The 23,240-nt window shown below is 43.3% G+C and overlaps 1 protein-coding gene across 2 annotated transcripts; it reads right to left on the bottom strand.

Annotated features, from left to right (window-relative positions):
• RABEPK (Rab9 effector protein with kelch motifs) lies at window positions 1–23,228 on the bottom strand. 2 transcript variants are annotated; one of them, XM_077768223.1, is made up of 9 exons: window positions 23,205–23,228; window positions 18,325–18,605; window positions 16,181–16,239; window positions 13,601–13,758; window positions 9,846–9,998; window positions 5,626–5,787; window positions 2,966–3,115; window positions 882–1,031; window positions 1–321 (listed from the first exon to the last, which is right to left on the bottom strand). In XM_077768223.1, exons 3-9 carry the CDS (start codon window positions 16,231–16,233, stop codon window positions 29–31), a joined length of 1,119 nt encoding a protein of 372 aa, XP_077624349.1. In that variant the 5' UTR covers window positions 16,234–16,239; window positions 18,325–18,605; window positions 23,205–23,228; the 3' UTR covers window positions 1–28. The 2 variants fall into 2 exon arrangements, with proteins under 2 accessions (XP_077624349.1, XP_077624348.1); XM_077768222.1 differs by lacking the exons at window positions 18,325–18,605; window positions 23,205–23,228 and adding an exon at window positions 18,017–18,095.
• Between the last annotated feature and the right edge of the window lie 12 nt (window positions 23,229–23,240).

Below are 23,240 nucleotides of genomic sequence, written 5' to 3'. Positions count from 1 at the left end.
TTGTCATTTAATAAAAATGTGGGATTTATTAGTCAACTACAGTCACAACACAGTCACTATAGATTTCCCCTTCTGTATTCATCCCGCCGAACACAAAACAGAGCAGTGTGTCAGTCTGACTTTGCTCATGTGAGTCACCACCTTGCGTCTCTCCTTTGTCAGTGGAATCCCCTTTCTCAACGTCACAGTTCAGAGGGAGAGCATTTGAATCTTCTTTCTCAGAAGTACACATCACTGGCCATGGAATGACACACATGGAATGATCCAATCGTCCAGGGGGGAGAACAGTATCAAATTTAAGCAAGGTCCAATGCTGCTTTTCTATGTCAGAGAAAAAACAAAATACACAAAGGCTTTGTGTTAAGAAATTTCCAGAAATGCTTAGTGATTGGCTGTTGTCACTAAGTCCTAACAAATAGTGAAAAAAAATCTACTGGCAGAGTTACTGCTTTCATGATGTCATTCCTAGAAGTTTGGTGTTCATTTTTTGGATTTGTTTTTTTGAGAGAGAGTGCATACATGTGTGCAGGGGAGGGGCTGAGGCTGAGGAAGAGGGATAATTTTTAGGGTTTTTGTTTTTGTTTTTGTTTTTTAATTTGAGAGAGGCTGCAAGCAGGGACTGGCAGAGGAAGAGAGGAAGAATCTCAAGCAGGCTCTGTGGTGTCGGTGCAGAGCCTGACACGGGGCTCAAACTCCTGAAACTTTGAGATCATGACCTGAGCTAAAATCAAGAGTCAGACACTTAACCCATAGAGCCCCCGGGCGCCCCTCATTCCTTTAGATTTATACGTGGAGGGACCAAAATGAAAAACCAAAGCACTGTGATACTTTTCAAAGAATGGTCACCTTAGTTTAAAGATCCACAGTGAACACCTACTCACCTATGTGATACTGGTACATCATGTCCAGTGCGCCTGTGGGAGTCATCCCTCCAAACATGTACAGATGTTTCCCCACAGCCACAGCTGAGTGTGCAGCACAGGCTGCGGGAGATGCCCCAGTGGGAGTTAGCTGCTGCCATTTCATGTCACCTGCCAAGAGAAAGAGAGTGGGTACAACATGGCCTAGAATCTAGATTCAACCTTACTTGTAGTATGCAAACCAATCACTGAAACTCCGTCACCAAGCACTCTGACAGGTATTAAAACAAGGTTTATTGTGCACAGAAATCACTTGGGGGAGCTCGAGATTCTTTGGGGAGTCCAGGGAGGGAGGAGAGGCTCAGTAATCTATAGTTTTAACAAGCGTCTCAGGTGATTCAGACGTAAGTGGTCTTTGGAGCACACTAAGTGATACGATCTTTGGTGACTGTCACCATTTACTATAGGGGAGCTCAGAGGAGGGGGGTTCCATGTCTGCGTGTGTGCATTTTAAATGTTAGCAGTTCCTTAGCAACTTTGTGAGTGCTGGCTAGACACTAAATATCTGCTTGCTTAATTCTCATAACAGCCCTATGAAACTGCTATTACTTCTACCTACCCTCTTTCTTACCATTGAGGAAACAGAATTTTGTTTTTTATAGTTTATTGTCAAGTTCATGAGGAAACAAAGAGGGAGAGACTTGTCTGAGATCCCACAGCTAGCAAGAAGCACAGTTAGCACGATACTCAGGTCTGATTCTAGAACCTGTGTTCTCTGCACTGTCGTGTGCTGCCTCGAGCACCTACTCCCAACCTATTTATATAAGGATCTTGCATCTTTCCAAACAAACATTGAAGTGACTGAAGATATTATTGGAATTTAGGCTTAGAGAATCACCAGAGTAGGAAAGGAAGAAAAATAACCAGGAAGTAGTTCTTCAACACAAGGAAATAGAACTTTCTTTTCTTTTTTCTTTTTAAGTTAATTTTGAGAAAGAGAGTGTGTGGGCGCATGAGTACACATGAGTAGGGGAGCACCAGAGACTGAGGGAGGCAGTGAAACCCAAGCAGGCTTAGCGATTTGCTATCTGCCTTGCAGATTTGATCCCGTGATTGGTGAGATCATTACTTGAGCTGAAATCCAGGGTTGGATGCTTAACCGACTGAGCCACCCAGGCACCCCAGGACTTTATTTATTTATATTTTTATTATTTTAAAATTTCTTCCTTTTTCTTTTTCTTTCTTTTTTTAAAAATAAGCATTAAAAACCCCTGCTGACTGCTGCAGGGAACGTTTCTGTGAAGATGTTTTCCATCTGCCACTTCAAGGCAAGGGCCCAGCATCTCAGGGTTGGAAGGGAGAATCACTCAGCCTAGCCAAAACTCCAGCCAATGTCACTTGGCCTCAGATGTCACCAACCCACAGAATTCATTGTTGGGCAAGGTACCCGATACACTGCATAGCAGTTCTCATGCCTTCTGCCCACGGCTCTAATTCTTACAGTCTGGAGCAATGCAGAATATGTTCATTTGCTTGTCCGTCCGCCCAAGATACACACTCATCACCTGCAATCTGCCAGACACTCTGTTAAGTGCTGGAAACATACTGGGGAAACAGAAAAGGCCTCTGCCCTAAGGGAGCTCATCATCTAATAAAAGAATGACACAGAATGCGTCTAGGATCTCTAAGACACGACAGCCCTCAGACACTTAAGGACAATTCTCACGTTCTCCCCAACTCTCCTGGATGTTATTTACCATTCTGGTCACCAACTTCCAGACACACTCTGAGTTGTTCATGTCCCTCATGGGCAGAGGGTTAATGGCTAATGCCAGTCAGGGGACACAAAGCATAACGAAGTTTAATGAAAGAGCGGGGCTGTTGGAGACGTAAGAGATAACTAATGGCTGGTACATAGGAAGTACTCAGAAGAATTGCTTTCATTGGTATTATTTATTATTATTCAGGGCACATTTGCCAGAAATCTAGCCAAAATTCTGCCGGCTGATCAAGTTACCCACACTTAAGAGCAAGGCTATATTGTATCAAAGCATATTTTATTTCATTTTAAGCAGATATGCACCCATGCCCACTACCCTACTTACTTATATCAATGCAATGGAGATCATCATAGAATGTGTCCCCTGCCAAACCTCCATGGATGAAGAGCTTTGTCCCTGCTGCCACCATCACATGACCATGCCGGGGGGATGGAGGTTTTCCAAGTGTCTCTGGCTGTGACCAGGTCAGAGTGTCTAGAAAAACAAATTCATTGACATCAGATGAAAAAAGTGTTGAAGCGGGGCACCTGGATGGCTCAGTCAGTTGAGCATCCGACTTCGGCTCAGGTCATGATCTCACGATTGGTGGTTTGAGCCCATCAGGCTCTGTGCTGACAGCTAGCTCAGAGCCTGGAGCCTGTTTCGGATTCTGTGTCTCCCTCTCTCTCTGACCCTCCCCTGCTCACACTGTCTCTATCTCTCAGAAATAAATAAAAAAGTTTTTAAAAAAAGGAAAAAAAAAGAAAAAGTGTTGAAGCAGGGACATGAGAAATACACCCAAGCTTCACTCCCCAACAAGCAGAGACCCTGAAAGCAGAAAGTGACCTGGGGTCATTCACTCCAAGTTGCCAACTCAATCCAGGCCTCCTTCCTTCTACATCCTTATAGCCTCTGCTCGGACACTTCCAGGGCCAGAGAATTCACTACCTACCAGGCATGCCCCTTCTACCAGGCATTAGGAAACCATTCCTTGCTTTGAATTTAAAAAGACCTCTTTTAAGCTTCAACCTGGAACTGCAGCAAAATTTAAAAAATAGTCTGCTTCTTCTGTGAGAGGACTTTAGAGACTTTTTTTTCCCAAGACAATACCCTTAATTAACTTGCTGGAAGTGTGGGGAAAAAAACTGGCTCATTTCACCGAATAACTTTGTGGTCTTGCACCAGTTAATTCTCTAAGCTCTAGAATCTACAGTTGTAAAATGGGGATAAAGATAATACCTACTTCTCAGGGTTGAAGTATGGATCAAATGAGATAAACACAGAGAAAGTATTCAATACATGAGAGTGTGAGAATTACTGCATGTGGCATGCCTGAAGGTCGTGCACGGGGCCCCACCGTTCAAAGGAATAATCTGAAAAAGGTTTATACACAAACACGTTCATCACAGCATTGTTTGTTATAAAGAATTGAAAATAGCTTAAGTACACAGACAAGTAAATAGTTGTTATTGCTACAGTCATGATGGAATACAATGCATTTATTTAAAATGTTGAACATTGGAGGGGTGCCTGAGTGGCTCAGTCAGTTGAGCTTCTAGCTCTTGATATCCTCTCAGGTCATGATCTTACAGGTTCACCAGTTCGAGCCCCCGTGTCAGGATCTGCACTGGTAGCGAGGAGCCTGCTTGGGATTCTCTCTCTCCCCTTCCCTGCTTACCACCTCTCTCTCTCTCTCCAATAAATAAACTTTAAAAAAAAAGGCAAAAAAAAAAAGTTAAACATTGGGGTGCCCCGCTGGCTCCATTGGTAGAGCATGTGACTCTTAATCTCAGGGTCATGAGTTCAAGTCCCACGCTGGGCATGGAGCCTGCTTAATATAAACAAACAAACAAACTAAATAAATATAATTGTTGAAGACTTCATGATCACAGGTGTAGTTAAGTGAAAGTGTACTTAAGTGAAAAATACAGGATACAAATATTACATATAGAATTATCTCGACTATTTAAAAAAAAAATTAAGTAAGTAAGCTCTACCCCTAATATGGGACTTGAACTCACAACCGCAAGATTAAGAGTCACTGTGATCTCAAAGTTTGTGAGTTCGAGCCCCACGTAAGATGCTCTACTCACACGTGCAGAACCTGCTTGAAATTCTCTCTCTCCCTCTCTGCCCCTGTCCTACTCTCACTCTCTCAAAATAAATAAACTTAAAAAATGTTTTTATAAATAAAAACTGCTTTAAAAGAATTGCAAACACCATTCTTTCTGAAAAGAGAAAAGTCATACTGTGATGCATCTCCATTCTTCCAATTTCACTTTGTAAGTTTGAAATTTTGCTTATTGCATCTTTTCAAAAAAGGCTACATCTCTCATGAAAAATACACATGAAAACTACTTTTGTTACATGTTGTTTGTATGAAATTACTATTCATAAATGCCTGCTAGTAAGCGGAAGAAACGCAAATAAATGCTCCTTATACAAAAACTTGACCAGGGGGCTCACAATTCTAAATGTTTTAAAAAAATTTTTTTTATAGTTTATTTATTTTTGAGCAGGGGAGGGGCAGAGAGAGAGGGAGACACAGAATCTGAAACAGGCTCCAGGCTCTGAGCTGCCAGCACAGAACCTGATGCGGGGCTCGAACCTATGAACTGCGAGATCATGACCTGAGCTGAAGTCGGATGCTTAACTGACTGAGCCACCCAGGTGCCCCCAAAGTGTCATTTTCTTTTTTTTTAATTTTTAATTTTTGAGAGAGAGACAGAGACAACATGAGCAGGGGAAGGTCAGAGAGAGAGGGAGACACAGAATCTGAAACAGGCTCCAGGCTCTGAGCTGTCAGCACAGAGCCTGACGCGGGGCTCGAACCCACGAACCGTGAGATCATGACCTGAGCCAAAGTCAGACGCTCAACCAAATGAGCCACTCAGGCACCCCTAAAGTGTCATTTTCTAACCTCTTCATCCTACATCTGGTAAGCTATAGGCCAATGTGGCTCTGACCTGGTAAGTGGCAACCCTAGGGTGCCCGCCAGTCCATACTTGCATCAAACACATGCAGCTTCACATCCTGCACCGGCTGGGCGCCTCTCTCTCCTCCCCCAAAGACGTACAGCTGGTTTCCAATGGCTGCAGATGATGTGTGGAATGTCCTTGGGCACGGCGGGGGGCTGGTCACCTCTGGCGTGGTCCAAGTCCTGGTTTCTGGTTCAGAGAGAGAAAGCAGGCACCTAAATTATCCAGGCTGATGGGCCTCTTATCTTGACTCTGAGGCCAGGCAGGATTACCTTCCATATCCTTAACCCCAAAGGGGACAGCAAAGGCCTAGGTAGGGTTCTTGTGCCACCAAAGTCAAGGAGGGGTAGCAGGTGATATTTAGATACTTAGAATTTTCCCTGAAAGGGGGCGCCTGGGTGGCTCAGTCGGTTAAGAGCTCAGAGCCTGGAGCTTGTTTCGAATTCTGTGTCTCCCTCTCTCTCTGACCCTCCCCTGCTCACACTGTCTCCCCTCTCCCAGAAATAAATAAAACATTAAAAAAAATTTTTTTAAAGAATTTTCCTTGAAAGAGGCAAATCCCAAGACTGAAAAGTCACAGACACAATTAAGAATGAGGTCGATTTGATTTTGGAGGCTTTCCTTCAAACATCCTCTCTGAACGCCCTTCTACGTTGCTGACTACCCTGCCCTGTGCCCATTCAGAGGAGCCCAGCATCTGCTAAAATGCATCCCCGCTAGAGGCGAGAACTAAATGTGCCAGATTACCCAGAATACGTGGCATTAAAAGGAAGTAGACAAAGTTATAACAGTTTCAGAAGTAATAATAATAGTTCCCTCTAAATAGTAAGTGCTAAGTAAATATTAGTTACTCCAATTTACAGATAAGGGGATTGAAGCAGAGATGGATGAAGTCATTTGTTTAAAGTGACATGGCTATGGGTGCCCGGCTGGCTCAGTCAGTGGAGTGTGTGACTTTTGATTTTGGGGTTGTGAGTTTGAGCCCAGTGTTGGGTGTAGAGATTTACTTTAAAGCTAAAATCTTAAAAAAATAAAAAATAAAGGAACATGACTAATAAATGGCTGACTTGGGATTCAGATTCCACTTGGATAACATTAAGATCTAGGTATTTCCCACTCTTCTGACTTGAGAATAAAAATTTCACTACCTGGGGAGGTACAAAGAAGCTTATTTCTTTTTAGAGTGAATCATGAGTTTTATAGAAACAGATGCATTAAGTTGAGCACCTTCCTTATGCAGAACCATTGCCCTTAGCCTTCTACCTTATCATCCCCACTCAACTCTAGCAGGTGGCTCAAAAGTATCCTCGTTTTGCAGATGAGGGAACTGAAGCTTGGAACATTTAAATTCTTTACCCTAGGTCACAGTGCTTGTGAGTAGCAGAGCAGAGGTTTGAACTCAAGATCTGTCAAGACTCCCACACTCGTGCACACACACACCAGGAATTATTTCGTGCCTAGGAAAATTCTGTGCCTTTTGTAAATTTCTGTGCCTTCCTGTGAGTACCACAGGAAGCGTCTGTAGTACCTATGGGACTCAACCATGAACCTGGAGATGAGACAAGTCTCAATCTATGTCTATAGCAAAATGTCATTATGTCTATAAATATTGAAGAGCTATTAGATCTTGGGGGAGAAGGGTTAGATGGTTCTCAACCTCCAAGATCAGAAGATCCTGGGACTGTGTTGCTGCCAAGTCAAACGCTAGCACAAATAATCACAAAGGACTCCTAAGCCATTTGCCGGACCGGCCTTAGTAAAAAAACGCCTAATGATTCACTCACATTTTTCCTATATTTCAGGCATGGTGTCAAATTATACTCTCTAGGAGAGAAAAGGGATCTGGTGGAAAATGAAGTCCCCTGCAGACGCTTTCCAAATTCTCTGTATTTTATTCAAATGGATGCCATCGTTGGAAGTCAAAAGCCCAAGGTTCCAGAACTGATTTCCATCTGCCAAGCTATAGCTACATCAACCACCACCACCACAATTATTGAGCATTAACTATGCGTCAGAAATTGAGTTAATTTAAATCCTTGTCAAACTTAACAAGGTAAGAAGTATTACTATCCGAAAATGACAGATCAATGGTTTGCAAACAAGCATCTTAGTGATAGAGCACTGGGCAAGAGTTGACTGGCATGTGAAAAATGCCCAGGTTGCTAATCATTAACAAAATGCATATTTAATGAATTAGATTTAAGCTTTTTGGGCTAACAAATTAGCAGTGTTTAAGAATGATACATTCAAGGGCGCCTGGGTGGCGCGGTCAGTTAATCATCCAACTCATGATTTCAGCTCAGGTCATGATCTCCTGGTCGTGATACAGAGCCTCATGTCAGGCTCCATGCTGGGTGTGGAGCCTGCTTGAGATTCTCTCCACAAGCCCCCCTCTCACTTCCCCTTCCCTGTTCTCTGTCTTTGTCAAAATAAATAAATAAGCTTAAAAAAAAGATAATTTCAGGGGTGGCTATCTGGTTCAGTCAATGGAGAGTGTAACTCTTAATCTCGGGGTTGTGAGTTCAAGCCCCACACTAGCTATAGAGATTACTTAAAAATAAAACATTAAATAAAAAAAGATAATTTCAAAGGCAGCCAGGAGTGAAAATGCATTATTAAACACAGCTGGAGAGAGAAGCAGTGGAAAACTCTGGAAAGCAATTGGGTAGCATGTATCAAAAGTCTTAAAGTTCTCAGTGTTTTGTTTTGCTTTGCTTTGCTTTGTTTTGTCTTAGAAGAACAAAGGAGACAGAAGTTTACTGAATATGCCACAATGGAGTGGTGGGCAGGACAGCAGTGGAAGAGCTATCTGCCTCAGTGTTTTACATAGTCTTTTTGTTCTAGGCATGAATTCTAAGCAAATAATTGCCAATAACTTCTGAACAAAGGTGTTCACTGCTTTGTTATTTATAATAGTAAAAATCTGACAACTAAATTATGGTATTGTTGTAAAATGGAGTATCATGCAGCCATTAAAAATGATGTTACAGCAATGTCAATAGGAAATAATTTTTTTTAATAGTTTATTGTCAAGTTGGTTTCCATATAACACCCAGTGAATAGGAAATAATTTCTGCAGTAATTATGAATTTAAAAGGAAAAAGGTACAATAGTGTGATGTTGAAACAGTATGAACTCAGGTTTACAAAAATGCAGAGAAATAAAAGAAAGGAAGTACAGAGAGATGTTCTCAATAGCCTTAGTGTCATAGGATTGTATATACCTTTTGTCCACTTATTCACACTTTTCAAATATTTTAAAATGAATTGTGTTTATTTTACTTTATTTTATTTTGATAGAAGGAGAGAGAGCGCCCACGCTAGAGAGGGAGAGGGGAGGGGGGAGGGGGGAGAGAGAGAGAGAGAGAGAGAGAGAGAGAACCTTAAGCAGGCTCCACACTCAGCACAGAACCTGACATGGGGCTGAATCCCACAACTGTGAGATCATGACCTGAGCCAAAATCAAGAGTTGGATGCTCAACTCACTAAGCTGCCAAGGCTCCCCTTATTATATTTGTAAAAAGAAAATAGCAACAAAAAATTTTGACTACAATTTGTAACAAAAAGACAAGTCCACCTCCCAAGGGTGGTTCAGCAGCAATCTCTCAGAAGAGATGTTCCTAAACTGCTTTGTCAGTGGGAAAACTGCCAGTGAGACTGGGCCAGAACTTTGCACTATTTGGCTAAAAGAAACATAATATAATAGGAGGATCTAGGTCAGGGTTTCTTAACTTTGGCACTTTTGGCATTTGAGACTAGATAATTTGCTATTATGGTGGCGGCGGTGGGGGGGGTGGGGGCTGTTCTGGGCAAGAGAGGGGACAGCAGCCTCTCTGGCCTCTGCCTACTAGATGCCGGTACCAACTACCTATGCTCCATGTTTGATCACCAAAAANACCCCCGATCCAGCTGACAGGTTTTAGGCTAGGTTAGTCACTGACTCAGCTAAGGACTGACTTTAAGAAAGTCACTTCCCATGGACCTCGGTCGCCCACTTGGCATAACTGTTCTCTGAAGTTTCTTTCAGCTTTGGCTTTTAACAAGTTGATACTTGTACATGTTATGAGATGAGGAGGTGGGGTAAATGTAACTCTGTTATTTTCAGATTCTGTTAGAAGCTAAAATTCCTGTGTCCTATGAGGCCAGCAAGCAAAACAGATTATTTGCTACAATCCAAATGAGTTTTGCTACAGGAATTAGAATTGGATTTCTTTATTTAGGTAAATAAAAGACCCTTTGGCTACTTACCCGGATTTAGAACTTGGAGGCAATTTCGATTTCCTGACTGGTCAGCACCTCCAAACACCCAGATGGTATGAGGAGCACAAGAAGGAACGAAGCTGGCGTGCTCATAGCGGGGCAAGAGGCCTTCCGAGTTGGCTAAATCCCACTGGTGTGTTCCTGGAAAACATTTCACTCCATTCCCACGCTGGGACTGTCAACTGCTTATGCCAGTTGACAAACTTAGGTGAGGGTAGTGAGGAGGAAAAAGTCAAAAGCATAAGTGCATAACCATCAGATCACTTACAGGGAATATGGCCAAATTCCCAAAAGTTCTATAATAGAACTTCAGGGTCTCTCTGCCTAGTCCATAAACCCTCTGCTGTGGAAAGTGAGAGGGTAGAGGTCCCAGAAGATCTGTTAGTACTATAACACCTTACTTTCTGGTCTCAGCTGATTAGGTCAAAGGTAGTCACTTGACCCAACATGGGTCAATAAGATCTTCCCTCTGGAGAATCTGGAATTCAAACAGATTTCTGGATTTCTTCTCGCATGTATGGAGAAGCAGCTAAAGCCAAAGTATGGAGAAGAGAAAGAAAGAAACATCTCCATAAAGATTTCCCTGGAGAGTGAGGGAGGAAGTAGATGGTCTCTGACAGTTTTCCAATTCCTGCTTCTCCTCTCTCCTGTGTCTAGGCTCTATCTCCTATGTTTGGATTCTTCCTTTTTTTATTGGTTTCAGAGTTTCTGTTACCTGCAACTAAATGATTTCTAGCTAAAACAAGTTTACAACTGCTAAAGGAAGAAAGATAGTATCCCCATTTTACAGGAAACTAAAGCCCAAATGGTTTAGACAGGTTAGCCAGAATCACAAAGCTAGTAATAGGTCACATCAAAAATGTAAGTGGGCTAGACAGTGAGTTCCTTGAAGGCTGGAAGAAATTTTAATTGCCTTTGAATTCCTAGTGCAGGGTGTAGAAATTCAAATGGCCACATAGGAGGGGATGGGGCAAATTAGGGGATGAGGACCCCATTTGATAGGCGGGACAGCTCAGTGCCCAAAACCTGTTGCCATGTAGACATACAGCCCAGTGAGGTCAGATCTTCCAAAATCATCAAGAGAAGCCAAACCATTTCAATTTGTATATGTAGACCCTTGTACATTTGGTTGGTAAACAACTTAGATTAAAATAATAGTAGCAACATTGCATGGGCCTAACAAAACACGTATGTGGGTCTGCCATTGTGCAGAGCACATGGTGTTCACCATTCGTTCATTCTCCATTCATCATCCATCTATCCAAATACTTAAAAAGCACCTACTCTGTGCCAGGTGCTATGGTAGTAGCTGGGAATACAGTGATGAGTAGTATAACCATGTTCCTTGTTTCCAAGGAGCTTATACTCTTGTGGGGAAGACATACAAGAAACAATCACATGTGGTAAGAGTTGTGAAGTGGAATAAGGATGAGAAAGTACAGGATACTATGGAAATATAGACGGTGGTTGAGACATTGTGGTTTATATTAAGAAATATATATGTGGTCTTGGGGCGCCTGGGTGCCTCAGTTGGTTAAATATCTGACTCCTGATTCCAGTTCAGATCACAAGCTCACGGTTCCTGAGATCAAGCCCCACATCGGTTGTCAGTACAGAGCCTTCTTGGGACTCTCCCTCTCCCCATCTCTCTCTCAAAATAAATAAAAAACATAAAAGAAAGAAAGAAAGAAATACATATGTGATCTCTGTCAGTTCTAGGCACAGAGCTCTTAAAACCCCTGGAATTTCCCAAGTGATAAAATTGAAAAGGGTATCTTTTGTAAAAAGCCCCCGTCAACCACACCTGGGTTTATGTTTATGAGGTAACTTCTGGAAAGCCCTAAGGATGGGGGCTGGTTGCCAGAGGAACCAACCATATGATTAGAGGGTTGGAACTTTCACCTAGCCTCCCACATCCACCTCTGAGAAAGGTTGAATCAGTCACCAACGGCCAGTGATTTAATCAATTATGCCTGTGTAAAGAAGGCTCCAGAAAAAACCAGAAGCTGTTTGGAGAGCATCCAGGTCGGTAACCATGTGGAGGTACTGGGAGGATCGTGCACCTTCAGAGGTATGGATGCTCTTCCCCCCATACCTTCCCTAAGCATCTCTTCCATCTCGCTGTTCCTGAATTAGATCCTTTTATAATAAACCAGTGATCTAGTATGTAAGCTATTTTCCTAAGTTCTGTGAACCACTCTAGCAAATTAATGGAACCCGTAGGGATCATGGGAATCTCCGATTTATAGCTGGTAGGTCAGCTGGACCTGAGGTTAGCATCTACAGTGGGGCAAGGGCAGGAAAGTTCTATGGGACTGAGCCCTCAACCTGTGGGAACATGATGCTAAGTCCAGGTGGATTTTGTCAGAACTGAATCGAGTTGTAGGACACTCAGCAGGGTGTTGCAGAATTGTCTGGTGTGGGGAAAGACTCTCAGACATTTGGTGGCCAGAAATTAAATATTGAGACTAGTGTTGGGAGGAGAGACAGGAGTAGAAGACAGAAGGGTTTCTCCTTTCCAGGGGTAGTGCCTAAACTAGTCCAGAAGTATCAGGGAAAGCTTCCTGATGGAAATGACAGTTAATCTGGGATCTGAAAGAGGAATAGTAGCCAGGTGATAAGGAAAGGGAAGAGCCTTCCAAGCAGAGGGAACAGTATGTGCAAAGGCTTGGGGGCCAGGGTTTAAGACGTGTTCAAGGAATTGAAGGATACTCAGGGTAGCAGATATGGGTTTGGGGGAGCCAAGAAAGGAGTTGGGAAAGGTTTGAAATGTAGGAATAACCTGGTCAGATTCGTATTTTAGACAATATTCTCTGTCTAGGTATGGAAAATGCACGTACGGTGCATTTACAGGGTAAACTTGGAAGCAGGGAGACCAGAGAAGAGGCTGTTGTAATGTCCGGTTGAAAAATAATAATGCTTAGGGGTGCCTGGGTGGCTCAGTCGGTTAAGTGTCTGACTCTTGACTTCGGCTCAGGTCACAATCTCACTGTTTGTGGGTTCGAGCTCCTCATTGGGCTCTGTGCTGACAGTGCAGAGCCTGCTTGGGATTTTCTCTCTCTCTGCACCCCCCCCAAAACAAACAAACAAACAAATAAATAAATAAACTTTAGGGATACCTGGGTGGCTCAGTCGGTTAAGTGCCCAACTTGGTTTCAGTTCAGGTTATGGTCTCATGCTCCTTGAGATCGAGCCCCGCAAAGGGCTCTGCACTGTCAATGTGGAGCTTGTTTGGGATTTTCTCTCCTCTCTCTCTGTGCCCCTCCCCCTGGCTTGCTCTCTCTTTTTCAAAATAAATAAACATTTATTTTGAAACAAAAAAAATTCTTAAAAAATAAACTTTAAAATAAAAGAGAGAGAACTAATAATGCTTGGGCTGCCATAGAAAATGGACAGATGTGGATGAAGATAGAGACTTTTAGGATTTGGTGATTAATGAATTATGTGGATGGAAGAGGAGGTGGAGCCATCAATATCTCCCAGAGAAATATCTGATGAAGGAATGGTTGGATGTCCAGGGCTCTATATAGACTTTTTGCCCTCCCCCCCCCCGCCCCAAATGAGGTATTGGTTGGTGGATGCCTGCTGAGACCTTAGGGTCCTCTCAGTGATGTTCATTTTCTTAGAGGAAAACCCTGCTCTCTGGTCTGAATGGGTGTTCTTTTGAATGGTCTGGTCATGACCAGTAGCACAAGGCCTGCTCTCTGGCCGCAGGGCATGTGCTTCGCAGCTGCTGGTCTTACCCAGATCCATGGTGTGCACATCTGAGAAGCTCCTGTATGGATCTGCTCCCCCAACAATGAAGACCTTCCCTCTCTTGGCATCACCAATTGGGGGTAAATATGAACAGCTGTGGCCAACCCGAGCACAGGGGCTGTCTCCAGGGGGAGTCAAGGTGTACCTGCCAAAGGAAGGATGTATTCAGGAGACCTGAGCAGAGAATAAATGGGGCCGTGTGTTCTTTCTACTCCTCATGAAATACTCACTAGAAGGAAGAGTCTTATACATACACCCACTTTAAGTTGTATCCACCAAAGCAGTATTTCCCTGCTTGTCCCTTCCATTTGCACATAAACTTTGACTTTTCAATTTTGTCACTACTTGTAGCTCACATTAACCTAATGGGGGTGCACTGGACTCATAATTGTCCCCATTTGGCAGACAGGGAAACTGATACCCAGAAAAGTTCAGTGGTGTGTCCTGGCATGAGATGGTACTCATGAATATGGTTTGGGAATTCAGGCAGACCTGGTTCGAGCCCCAGTTCAGGTGCTTTTGAGATGTGTGTCCTTTTAGAAGTCATTTAACCTTTCTGCACTTTAGTTTCCTCATTTGGAAAGTGAGGATGGCCATAGTTCTTCACTGGGAAGGGTAAGATGAAGTCTTGTAAGTGGAGGGAAGGACTCAGTAAATGGTGGGTGGAGCTTTATGGCCGCTCACGTAGGAACTTACGGCCCCGCTGGCCCTGCCACTAACCCATGATGCTTTGTCAAGCAATATTCTCCAAAACTTATTGATTTTAAGAGCTTTTCCAGATTACTCAGAAAGCTTGACCTGATGGAAGCCAGAGCTAGGACTCTGAAAAAATGAAATACAGGATCCATTCATTTCATTCTCTAAAGTCATTCTGAATGCCAACCAAAAAACATACCTCCAACTTCCTGGTTGGAAAAGAAAATTCGGTAGCTATTTTTCAAGCCCTGGCTCATTAGGCCTCTCTGGCATTTGGAACTCCTGACTCTTCCCTCTTTCTTGTACCTTTCTCCTCACCTGGCTTCCCCACATCCCTTCCTTTTGGTTCTCTACCCATCTTTCTGGCTGCTCTTTTCTGTTTTCTTGCTCTGACTCCTTTCCTACCAGTTTTCTCCTAATCCTCACTATGCTGGGATTCTCTTCTCAATCCATGTTTGCTTACCCCGTCAAGTTCATCTGCACCGATGGTTTCAACTTACCACCCATCTATATACTCATCAGCAATTTTCAGTCTCAATTTCTTTTCCAGATTCCTCTTCTGATAACCAGATTCACAAATCCTATAATCACCAGGGTGATTACTAACAATGTACCATGCATGCTGCTAACTTCATTACAATCCTGGTTTCCCTTAATCTGTACAAAACCCCTTTGACAATACTATTGTCTGATTTTTACAACTGAGAACCCGAGACTTAGGTTAAGTAACTCACCCAAGAGCACACAGCCACCCAGATACATGGTGAATAAGACAAAGAGCCTTCACAGACCAGTTGGGAAGAGAAACATTAAACAGGTAATTTTACAAATACCCATTTTATTTTAATTGTGCTATAAAGGAGTACAGGATATATATAGGGATATATACTATGAGAGCATATCCTAAGGGGACCTTAGCCTGTAAGGAAAGGTGTGAGAGGGAGGGCGTCAGAGAAGGCTTCCTGAAGAAGCACCATTGGAACTGAGCTTTGAAGTATGAGCAGAAGTTAGCTGGACAAAGAGAGGGATGAAAGATGGAGGGAAAGAGTGACCCAGGTAGAGACCAGCACATACAGGACCTGAATGGGCAGTGCCAGGCATGTGAAGGATGAGAAAGAGCACAAAGGATGAATAAGAGTACCTGAGGCTGGAAAGACAGGCAGGGACAGATCATGCAGAGTCCAGTGGGCCATTCTAAGGACTCTGGTTTTTATCTTAAGATCAAAGAGGCACAAAAGGGTTTTAAACCAGGGAATGCCAGGAACAGATTTTACGTTGGCTTGAGAGCAAGAGTGGGAATGGGAGAGCCAAACTAGAGACTCTCCTCTCCAAGGTCCTCAGAAGCACTGTCTCCCCCTTACAGCCTTCTGTGCACCCCCCTTCAGTACTGATCACACTCATCACCATCACCTGCTTAGTTTGTAACCTGCACTACTAGAAGACTCTTCACCTTTGTACCCTGGGCACTTACACAGCAGCGGTCCCTGTCAGGCCATTGTTAGTTGACTAAAGGGCTGGTTGAGCAAACAACTAAGAAACAGTAAGGCCAGTTTAATCCAAATCCAATTCCCTCAAAATCTTAAAAATGAGTCACAGCTTGAGGGAAGACACAGTGTTGGAGCTGTGGATGCCAGATGGTCAGTGCCTTACTCTTCCTAATAAATGGATTTTAATAAAATCAACATCTGCTCTGTGATAATTATTGCCCCACTATCTTTCCTCTGAAGGCCTTTTCGACAGTTTGAGTCTAATTACCAGCAACTACAGCTTCGTCTCTACCCTTTTTCAGAGATGATCAAATATGTTAGTAAACTACTTATAAATGAAACAAAAACTCATGTTTTTCTCTGTCTGAATCCTTCCTTACAGACCATGTTGCTTTCCTGGGCTTGTCTCCAGGCTCCAAGACTGGCAGCAGCTTCATGGTGTCCTATGCATAAGAAAGAAAGGCACTTTTTAGACACATAGAACAAATCAGGTCACTTCCTTCTTTAAAAAACTTTCCTTTTGATGTGCCAATTTCCAGGGCTTGATTAATCTGAATAAGCATTACCAACCCTTTGATATGAACTTAAATTTGGGAGGCAAATATAACACAACTTTACTGACACAATTACAGGTTTTTAAAAAATTTTATTTATTACGTTTTATTTATTTTTGAGAAAGAGAGAGCAAGAACAGGGGAGGGGCAGAGAGAGAAGGAGACACAGAATCCAAAGCAGGCTCCAGGCTCTGAGCTGTCAGCACAGATCGCCATGCACAATGCCAAGCTTGAACTCACACACTGTGAGATCATGACCTGAGCTGAAGTCTGATGCTTAACTGACTGAGCCACCCAGGGGTCCCCAATTACAGAGGTTTTTTTTGGCTAAAGTTTTCTGTATGACTGTGATTTTCATGGAGAACAGATATATGTCAAAAAAATTTCGAGGGGTGGGGCATCTGGGTGGCTCAGTGGGTTAAGCACCAGACTCTTAATTTTGGCTGGAGTCATGATCTCATGGTTGGGGGGATTGAGCTCCAAGTCAGGCTCTGCACTGACAGCACAGAGCTTGGGATTCTCTCTCCTCCTCTCTCTATCTGCTCCTCCCCTGCTCATTCTCTCTCTCGCTGCCTCTTTCTCTCTCTCTCAAAATAAAGAAATAAACATTAAAAAATATTTTCAAGGGTCGTAATATATTTATACTCATCAAAAGATAAAATATATTTTATTTTTTTAAGCTTTACTAATTTATTTTAGTAATCTTTGCGTCCAACACAGGGCTCGAATTCACAATCCTGAGATTGTGACTCACATGTTCATCTCTCTGAGCCAGCCAGGCACCCCAAAATATAAAATATTTTAAAAGGTTCCAAAATACTGCTGTCTGGGATAAATCCAGGCTTCAGCATGGCATCCAAAGCCTTCTGGACTCAACCTTCTTCCCAGGGACTCACCTCCACAGTTTTTTGCATAGTGAGCTGGTCTTGATATATTTGTTGTTTAACATGTCAGGCCCTTTCATATCTCACATCCTGTGCTACTTCCTGTACCTGAAATGTCCCTTCCCTTCTTGTCAGCTAGGGAACTCCTAGCCTCCAAAGCCCAGTTCAGAACTCCCTCCCTCAGTATAACCTTCCCTGATTTGTTGCTTTCCATTTACATCCTCAAGTGACTTCTTTCTCCCTCTGAAGGTCATCAGTTAAGTCACCATCATTGCAGGGATCACTCTGAATGTAATTATTTAATAAAAGTCCCTAGATTAGATTCCAGACTAAAGTCTAATAGCGCCGGACCTCTCAGATTCATTCAGAGAACCTACCAATGGATCTGGCTTACAGTAGAACTGAGGGATGAGTGAATGAAGAAAGAACATGGATGAGACTTCTGGGAGATGAACGGATAAATCCAACCATTGGGCTAGCCACTGACCGCGGCCCCCAAATCCCAGTGGGTAAACTTCGTGTGAGCGGGGACTTACTGCAGCTACCTCTGCCAGTCCCATCCCCCAGTCCCATCCCCGCGTGGCAGCGACAGAGGATAGGAGACAGCGTCGGGAGAGAACAGGCTGGTTCTTTTCCGTCAGTGAGGCCGGCCGGAGCCCGAGCACGCCCTCCCCAGGGCTCTTCACCCGGCCCGGGCCCACTCTCCTAAAGGATGCGGTGGCTCCCGCCCAGGATCGCGCCAGACCCACCGCCCGGACACCCCCAGACCCGAACCGCATTACCTGCGGCAGCTTAGGACGGTCCCGGGCTATGGCTCCGCCCCTAACATGGGCGGGGTTTGTGCCTTCGCCCCACCCCCAGGCCCGGAAGAGCGCGAGGGCCAACCGCTAGCCATCTCCCCGCATCGTGGGCCGGGTCNCCTTTGGAAAGGGGGGGGGGCGCGGATGGGGTGGGGTGGGGTGGGGGGCTCCTCCCCGCCAGGAACGTCGGCCTGGCTGTGCGTGCCTCGGAAACCAAACAGGCCGGCCGTCCCTGGGGCCGTTTCTCCCCAGCGGAGTAAATAAGCCAGGGCTACTTGGAAACGACTTACAAACGAAGTGCAGGGGGTTGGACATCCGCTGAGACGACCCAAATTCCTTTGGCAGCTGGGCTCTCCTGAAGGAGCTTTTCAGTCCCAGCGGCTGTTAGAAATGGTTTTTGAGATGGTTCCAAAGACCCTTTCCTAGGTGTGAAATCTCCGTGTGCGGTCTTCAGGTCCGTTCGTGCTTTGGTGTCTTAAACAGGTGACTCATTCCATAATTAGCGTTTGTAACTCCGCAGGCACTATGCGGAACCAAACGTGGCCCCTGCCTCCTGGAGTTTACAGTCTCACTTGAGAGGAAGATTAAACAGAAAAACAAGTAACTAGGTACATTTGCAAAAAGTGCAAGGAATAAAATGTTCATCAACGAGAGTATTCTTGGGGAGTTACTTTTCTCTGGGCCTCAGTGTCACCCATCAGTAAAATGGAGCTGGTAAGACTTTTGTCACAAGGTTATGGCGGGGAATAAATGAGCTAATGAATATAAAACGCTCAGTTGCCAGTGGCTAGCCTAGGGTTGGTCTTCCTCAAAGTATAATGCTATTCCTAGCTATAAATGAACTCTAGACACTAGTCCTGAGCTAGACTGCTCATCTGCATTACCTCTGGTCTCCATAAGCATAGGTTCCCTGCAGCCTTCCTGAAAATGGAGAAGTGGCTCACCTATGTTTATGTTCCAGAGAATCCCACAAACACTTAGGAGGGCTGAGGCCAGTTGTTATGTCATAGGAAATAGAGGAAAAAGCTAAGGAAGGAGACCTCAGGAGCTCCTGAAGTATAAAGTGTCTAGTGGGAACCAACCATGCTTGGGTTCAAATCAAGGCTCCAGCACAACCATCTAGCCCTGATATTTAACAAGTTCATGACCCTCTCTGAGCCCTACTTTCCTCATTTCTTGAATAGGGATTGTAATACCTTGAGGACCAATTCTTGAAATTATAACAGGAATTCATTAACATCAAAAAATTTATTTTAATGTTTATTTTTGAGAGACAGATCATGCCAGGGAGGTGCAGAGAGAGGAGGACAGAGGATCTGAAGTGGGCTTTGTGCTGACAGCAGAGAGCCCCATGTGGGGCTTGAACTCACGGATCCTGAGATCACGACCTGAACTGAAGTCTGCCGCTTAACCCATTGGGCCACTCAGGCTACCCCATAACAGGAACTTATTGACAAAATGGAATTCAGGGTCTGCAGCTCTCCTTGGTGCTCAAATATATGACTTCAAACACCTGGAGCCTTTATGAGTTACCATTACTAATAGAAAAATCCCCATTGCTGTCTACCACATTCAGTCATTCTGCTCTCCTTCAGGAAGGAAAACCAAAGCTAAGTTGGCTCTGCCATATGTCCATGTACATCTTGATGGAGATTTCTGCTCAGAGCTGCGTAATGCTCTGATTGGCCCTGTGTCTTGGCTAGCTCCATTTCAAGATGCCAAACTGGAGTTGCACATAAACAAGAAAAATTGGAAGAGGCCTGTGGGTAAAATGGCAACCAATTTTTATTGTGGGACCTGTGCTTTACACTAGAAATCACATTTCAGGAATTTCTGGAAGGAAATTTTGAGATCTATTTTTAAAATGGAAAGTAAGTGGCACCTGGGTGAGCCTGGTTCCCTCTCTGCGCCTTCCCCATTTGTACTTTCTCTCTCTCTCAAAATTAAATAAACATTAAAAAAAAAACTTAAACAAGTGGAAATTGAGGCCCAGAGAACTGACAAATAACTAGCCTACAAAATTGGCAGAAACGGAAGCCTGGATTTCCTGCTTTGCCAGAAGAAGACTAGGAACACATTCCAGGGGCACCTGGCTGATTCAGTCAGTAGAGTATGCCATTCTTGATCTCAGGGTCCTGAGTTTGAACCCCACGTTGGGTGAGGAGCCTACTTAAAAAAAAACAAAAAACAAAAAACAAAGAACACTTTACAGTCAGCAAGTTCTGTATACTGTTTTCAAAGTTAATGACCAATGTGTCTATCATCTAAGAGCTCATCCAACACTCTGAAGAATGCTTTCCTCATGTCTCTCTGCTGTGGATATCAAGAGTGAGGGTCACTGAATGAGGTGGGGCTGTAGGAGGGAGTCAACCAGACAGTTGGTGATGTCGTGACTGCCACCTGCTTTTGCTGCCAGGGGATACCATGTGCTTTCATCATCTACCTGTTCATGGACTTATCAGCAAGGGAAGCAGTGATGCTGATGACATCTTCCTTTCAAGCACATTATGGTTTATAAAGAACAGTCATGTCCATTTCCCTGCTTGCCTTCCTTCCCACTTCTGAGAAAGTATCTTGAGTAGAATTAATTCCCAGTTATTGAGGTTCAGAGCCAAAAAGTGAATTGCCATCTTTCTAAAGAGGACTGTAATAATAATTTTAAAAAGTCAANGGGAGAGGGGGTGATGGGCATGGAGGAGGGCACTTGTGGGGATGAGCACTGGGTGTTGTATGGAGACTAACTTGACAATAAACTATTTGTAAAAAAAAAAATAATAATAATTTTAAAGAGTCAAAAACAATAGCATCTTTTCCTCATTTGGAATTTTTTTTCCAAGAAACTCTGAGCATGTCCTCCTTATGTTGTTTTTTTCCCTAAAATCTCAAATGTTACCTCTTCAGAAAGGCCTTTTCTGTTCACCTAATATAAGAGCTAGCAGTCACATTTCACTCACTCTGTACATGTTATCTTTTTAAATCCTTTCTATATATTAACTCTGTTAAACCTCGATACAAGTCTATACAGTAAGTATTATTCTTATCATTTCCATATGATATGATGGCAGTTATCATCTCCATATAGAAGCCAAGAAAAATCAAGCACAGAAAGGATAAATAACCTTGCCAAAATCATGGTACGAATAATAGAGCCTGGACTCGAACTCTGGCCATCTGGTGCTAGAGTCTGCACACGTTACCTCTACTATATTGCCAACCTAGGGCTCCTGGGTGGCTCAGCCGGTTAAGCATCTGATTTGACTTTGGCTCAGGCTATGATCTCACGGTTTGTGAGTTCAAGCCCCCAGTTGGGCCCATACTGACAGTGCAGGGCCTGCTTGGGATTCTCTCTCTCCCCTTCTCTCTCAGCCCCTCCCCAGTGTGCTTGTTCTCTCTCTCTCTCAAAAATAAATTAAAAAAATATATATTGCCAACCTAAAGTAGGCTTCTTCTACTCCATTTTTCTTACAGTACCCCTTCTTTCCCTTTTTAGCACAAATAACACTCTATAATTAAGTATTTGCTCATTTATATGTATATTGTTGTCTCTCTGTCAGACTGTAAGCCCCATGAGGGCAAGAATCATATCTGTCATTCACATTATAAATGCTATATAACTAAATGAAGAAATGTATGCTTGTGGGCATCATTCATTCTGCAACAAACATAAAAAAATGTTTTTAAGTTTACTTATTTTGAGAGAGAGAGAACACACAGAAGGGGAAAGAAAGGAAGAAAGAGAGAATCCCAAACAGACTCCACATTGTCAGCACAGAGCCAGATGCAGGGCTCAAACTCAAGAACCGTGAGATCATGACCTGAGTCAAAACCAAGAGTGAGACACTTAACAGACTGAGCCACCCAGGCGCCCTGCAACAAACTAAAAATCAATTAGGAGTGCCTGGCTAACTCAGTCACTACAGCATGTACCTCCTGACCTTGAGGTTGTGGGTGTGAGCCCCACGTTGGGTGTAGAGATTCCTTAAAAATTAAATCTTAAAAAATTTAATTTTATGAAACAATTTTATAATTACAGAATAGTTGCAAAGAACTTCACTTGGAGATCTCATTAAAGTTTAGTCAAATGTCCCCCCAAATAAACTTTAGTGCAAGATGATCCGGTCAAGGGCCACCTGAACAACAAATATTGAGCACCTGCTACTATTATATTTTACAAGTCTCGTAAGTAGTGTCTCAACTGCAAACATTGCCCAATACAGTCTCATACAGCAGCCAGAGTGATCCTTTTAAAATGAGTTATACATATTACTCCTCTGCTTGAAACCCTGCAGTAAATCCCTATTAGATTAAAAGTAAAACCTTTCTTTTTTCTCATCTTCTCTCCTCTTGCTCCAACTACACTAATCTTTCCATTTCCAAAATTCCATCTAGACATGCTTCCATCTTAAGGCCTCTGTGTCAGCCTCTTCCCTATAATTGCCGTCTAGCGTCTGAATGGCTAACTCCCCTAAGTCTGTTGGTTCTTAGAAATACATCACTCCATCTCCCTTATACTGTTAACCCCCCCCCCCCCCGGCACTTATCATTTTCTAAAATGCTGTAGTTATTTATTATGTTGTTTATGTTCTGTCTCCTATTCTAGAACGTAGTTACAGATAGTGGATAGGGATCTTCGTCTATTTTGCTTGCTAAATATCCTAAGTGCCTGCAACAGTATCTGGCGGTCAAGAAATAGCTGTTAAATGAACAATTGTTGGTTATACTAAGTGCCAGGTTCTGTTTTTTTTTCCCCCCGCTGGGAGTAGAACAAAAGACTCCCTGCCATTATGAGACTCACTCTGAAGTACACTTAAACCAGCTACACCTATGTTCCGATCTCTGCTCCCATGCCTAATTCCTGTGAGTTTGGGGGCAAGTTACTTAACCTCTCTGAACCTCGGTTTCCTATCAATTGTTATGAGAATTAAACGGAAAAACAGCATTTATATAGCAGTTAGCATAAAAAACGCTTAATCACTGTATCCCTTCCTTCAAGGCTGAAAGATCGGTAGCCTGATGTCTCTGACAGGCTTAGACAATGTTTTCACAAGGGCTTGACGTGCAAATAGGTTATTACGGCCAGGCTTACCCAATTTTTAATTTAAGAGGTTTTGGTGAAAGAATGCTTAGAAGGGTCGAAGTGAGAAACAAAGGAATGGCTAGAGTCACCTACTTTGTATTTTTTGCATCGGAAAAGCCTCGCTGGGCC

Source organism: Crocuta crocuta, unplaced genomic scaffold (genome assembly GCF_008692635.1).
Source record: "Crocuta crocuta isolate KB4526 unplaced genomic scaffold, BGI_CrCroc_1.0 scaffold35, whole genome shotgun sequence".
NCBI classification, from domain to species: domain Eukaryota; kingdom Metazoa; phylum Chordata; class Mammalia; order Carnivora; family Hyaenidae; genus Crocuta; species Crocuta crocuta.
Note: the sequence above shows the minus strand (reverse complement) of the source record. Positions and strands in the feature narration are given on the sequence as shown.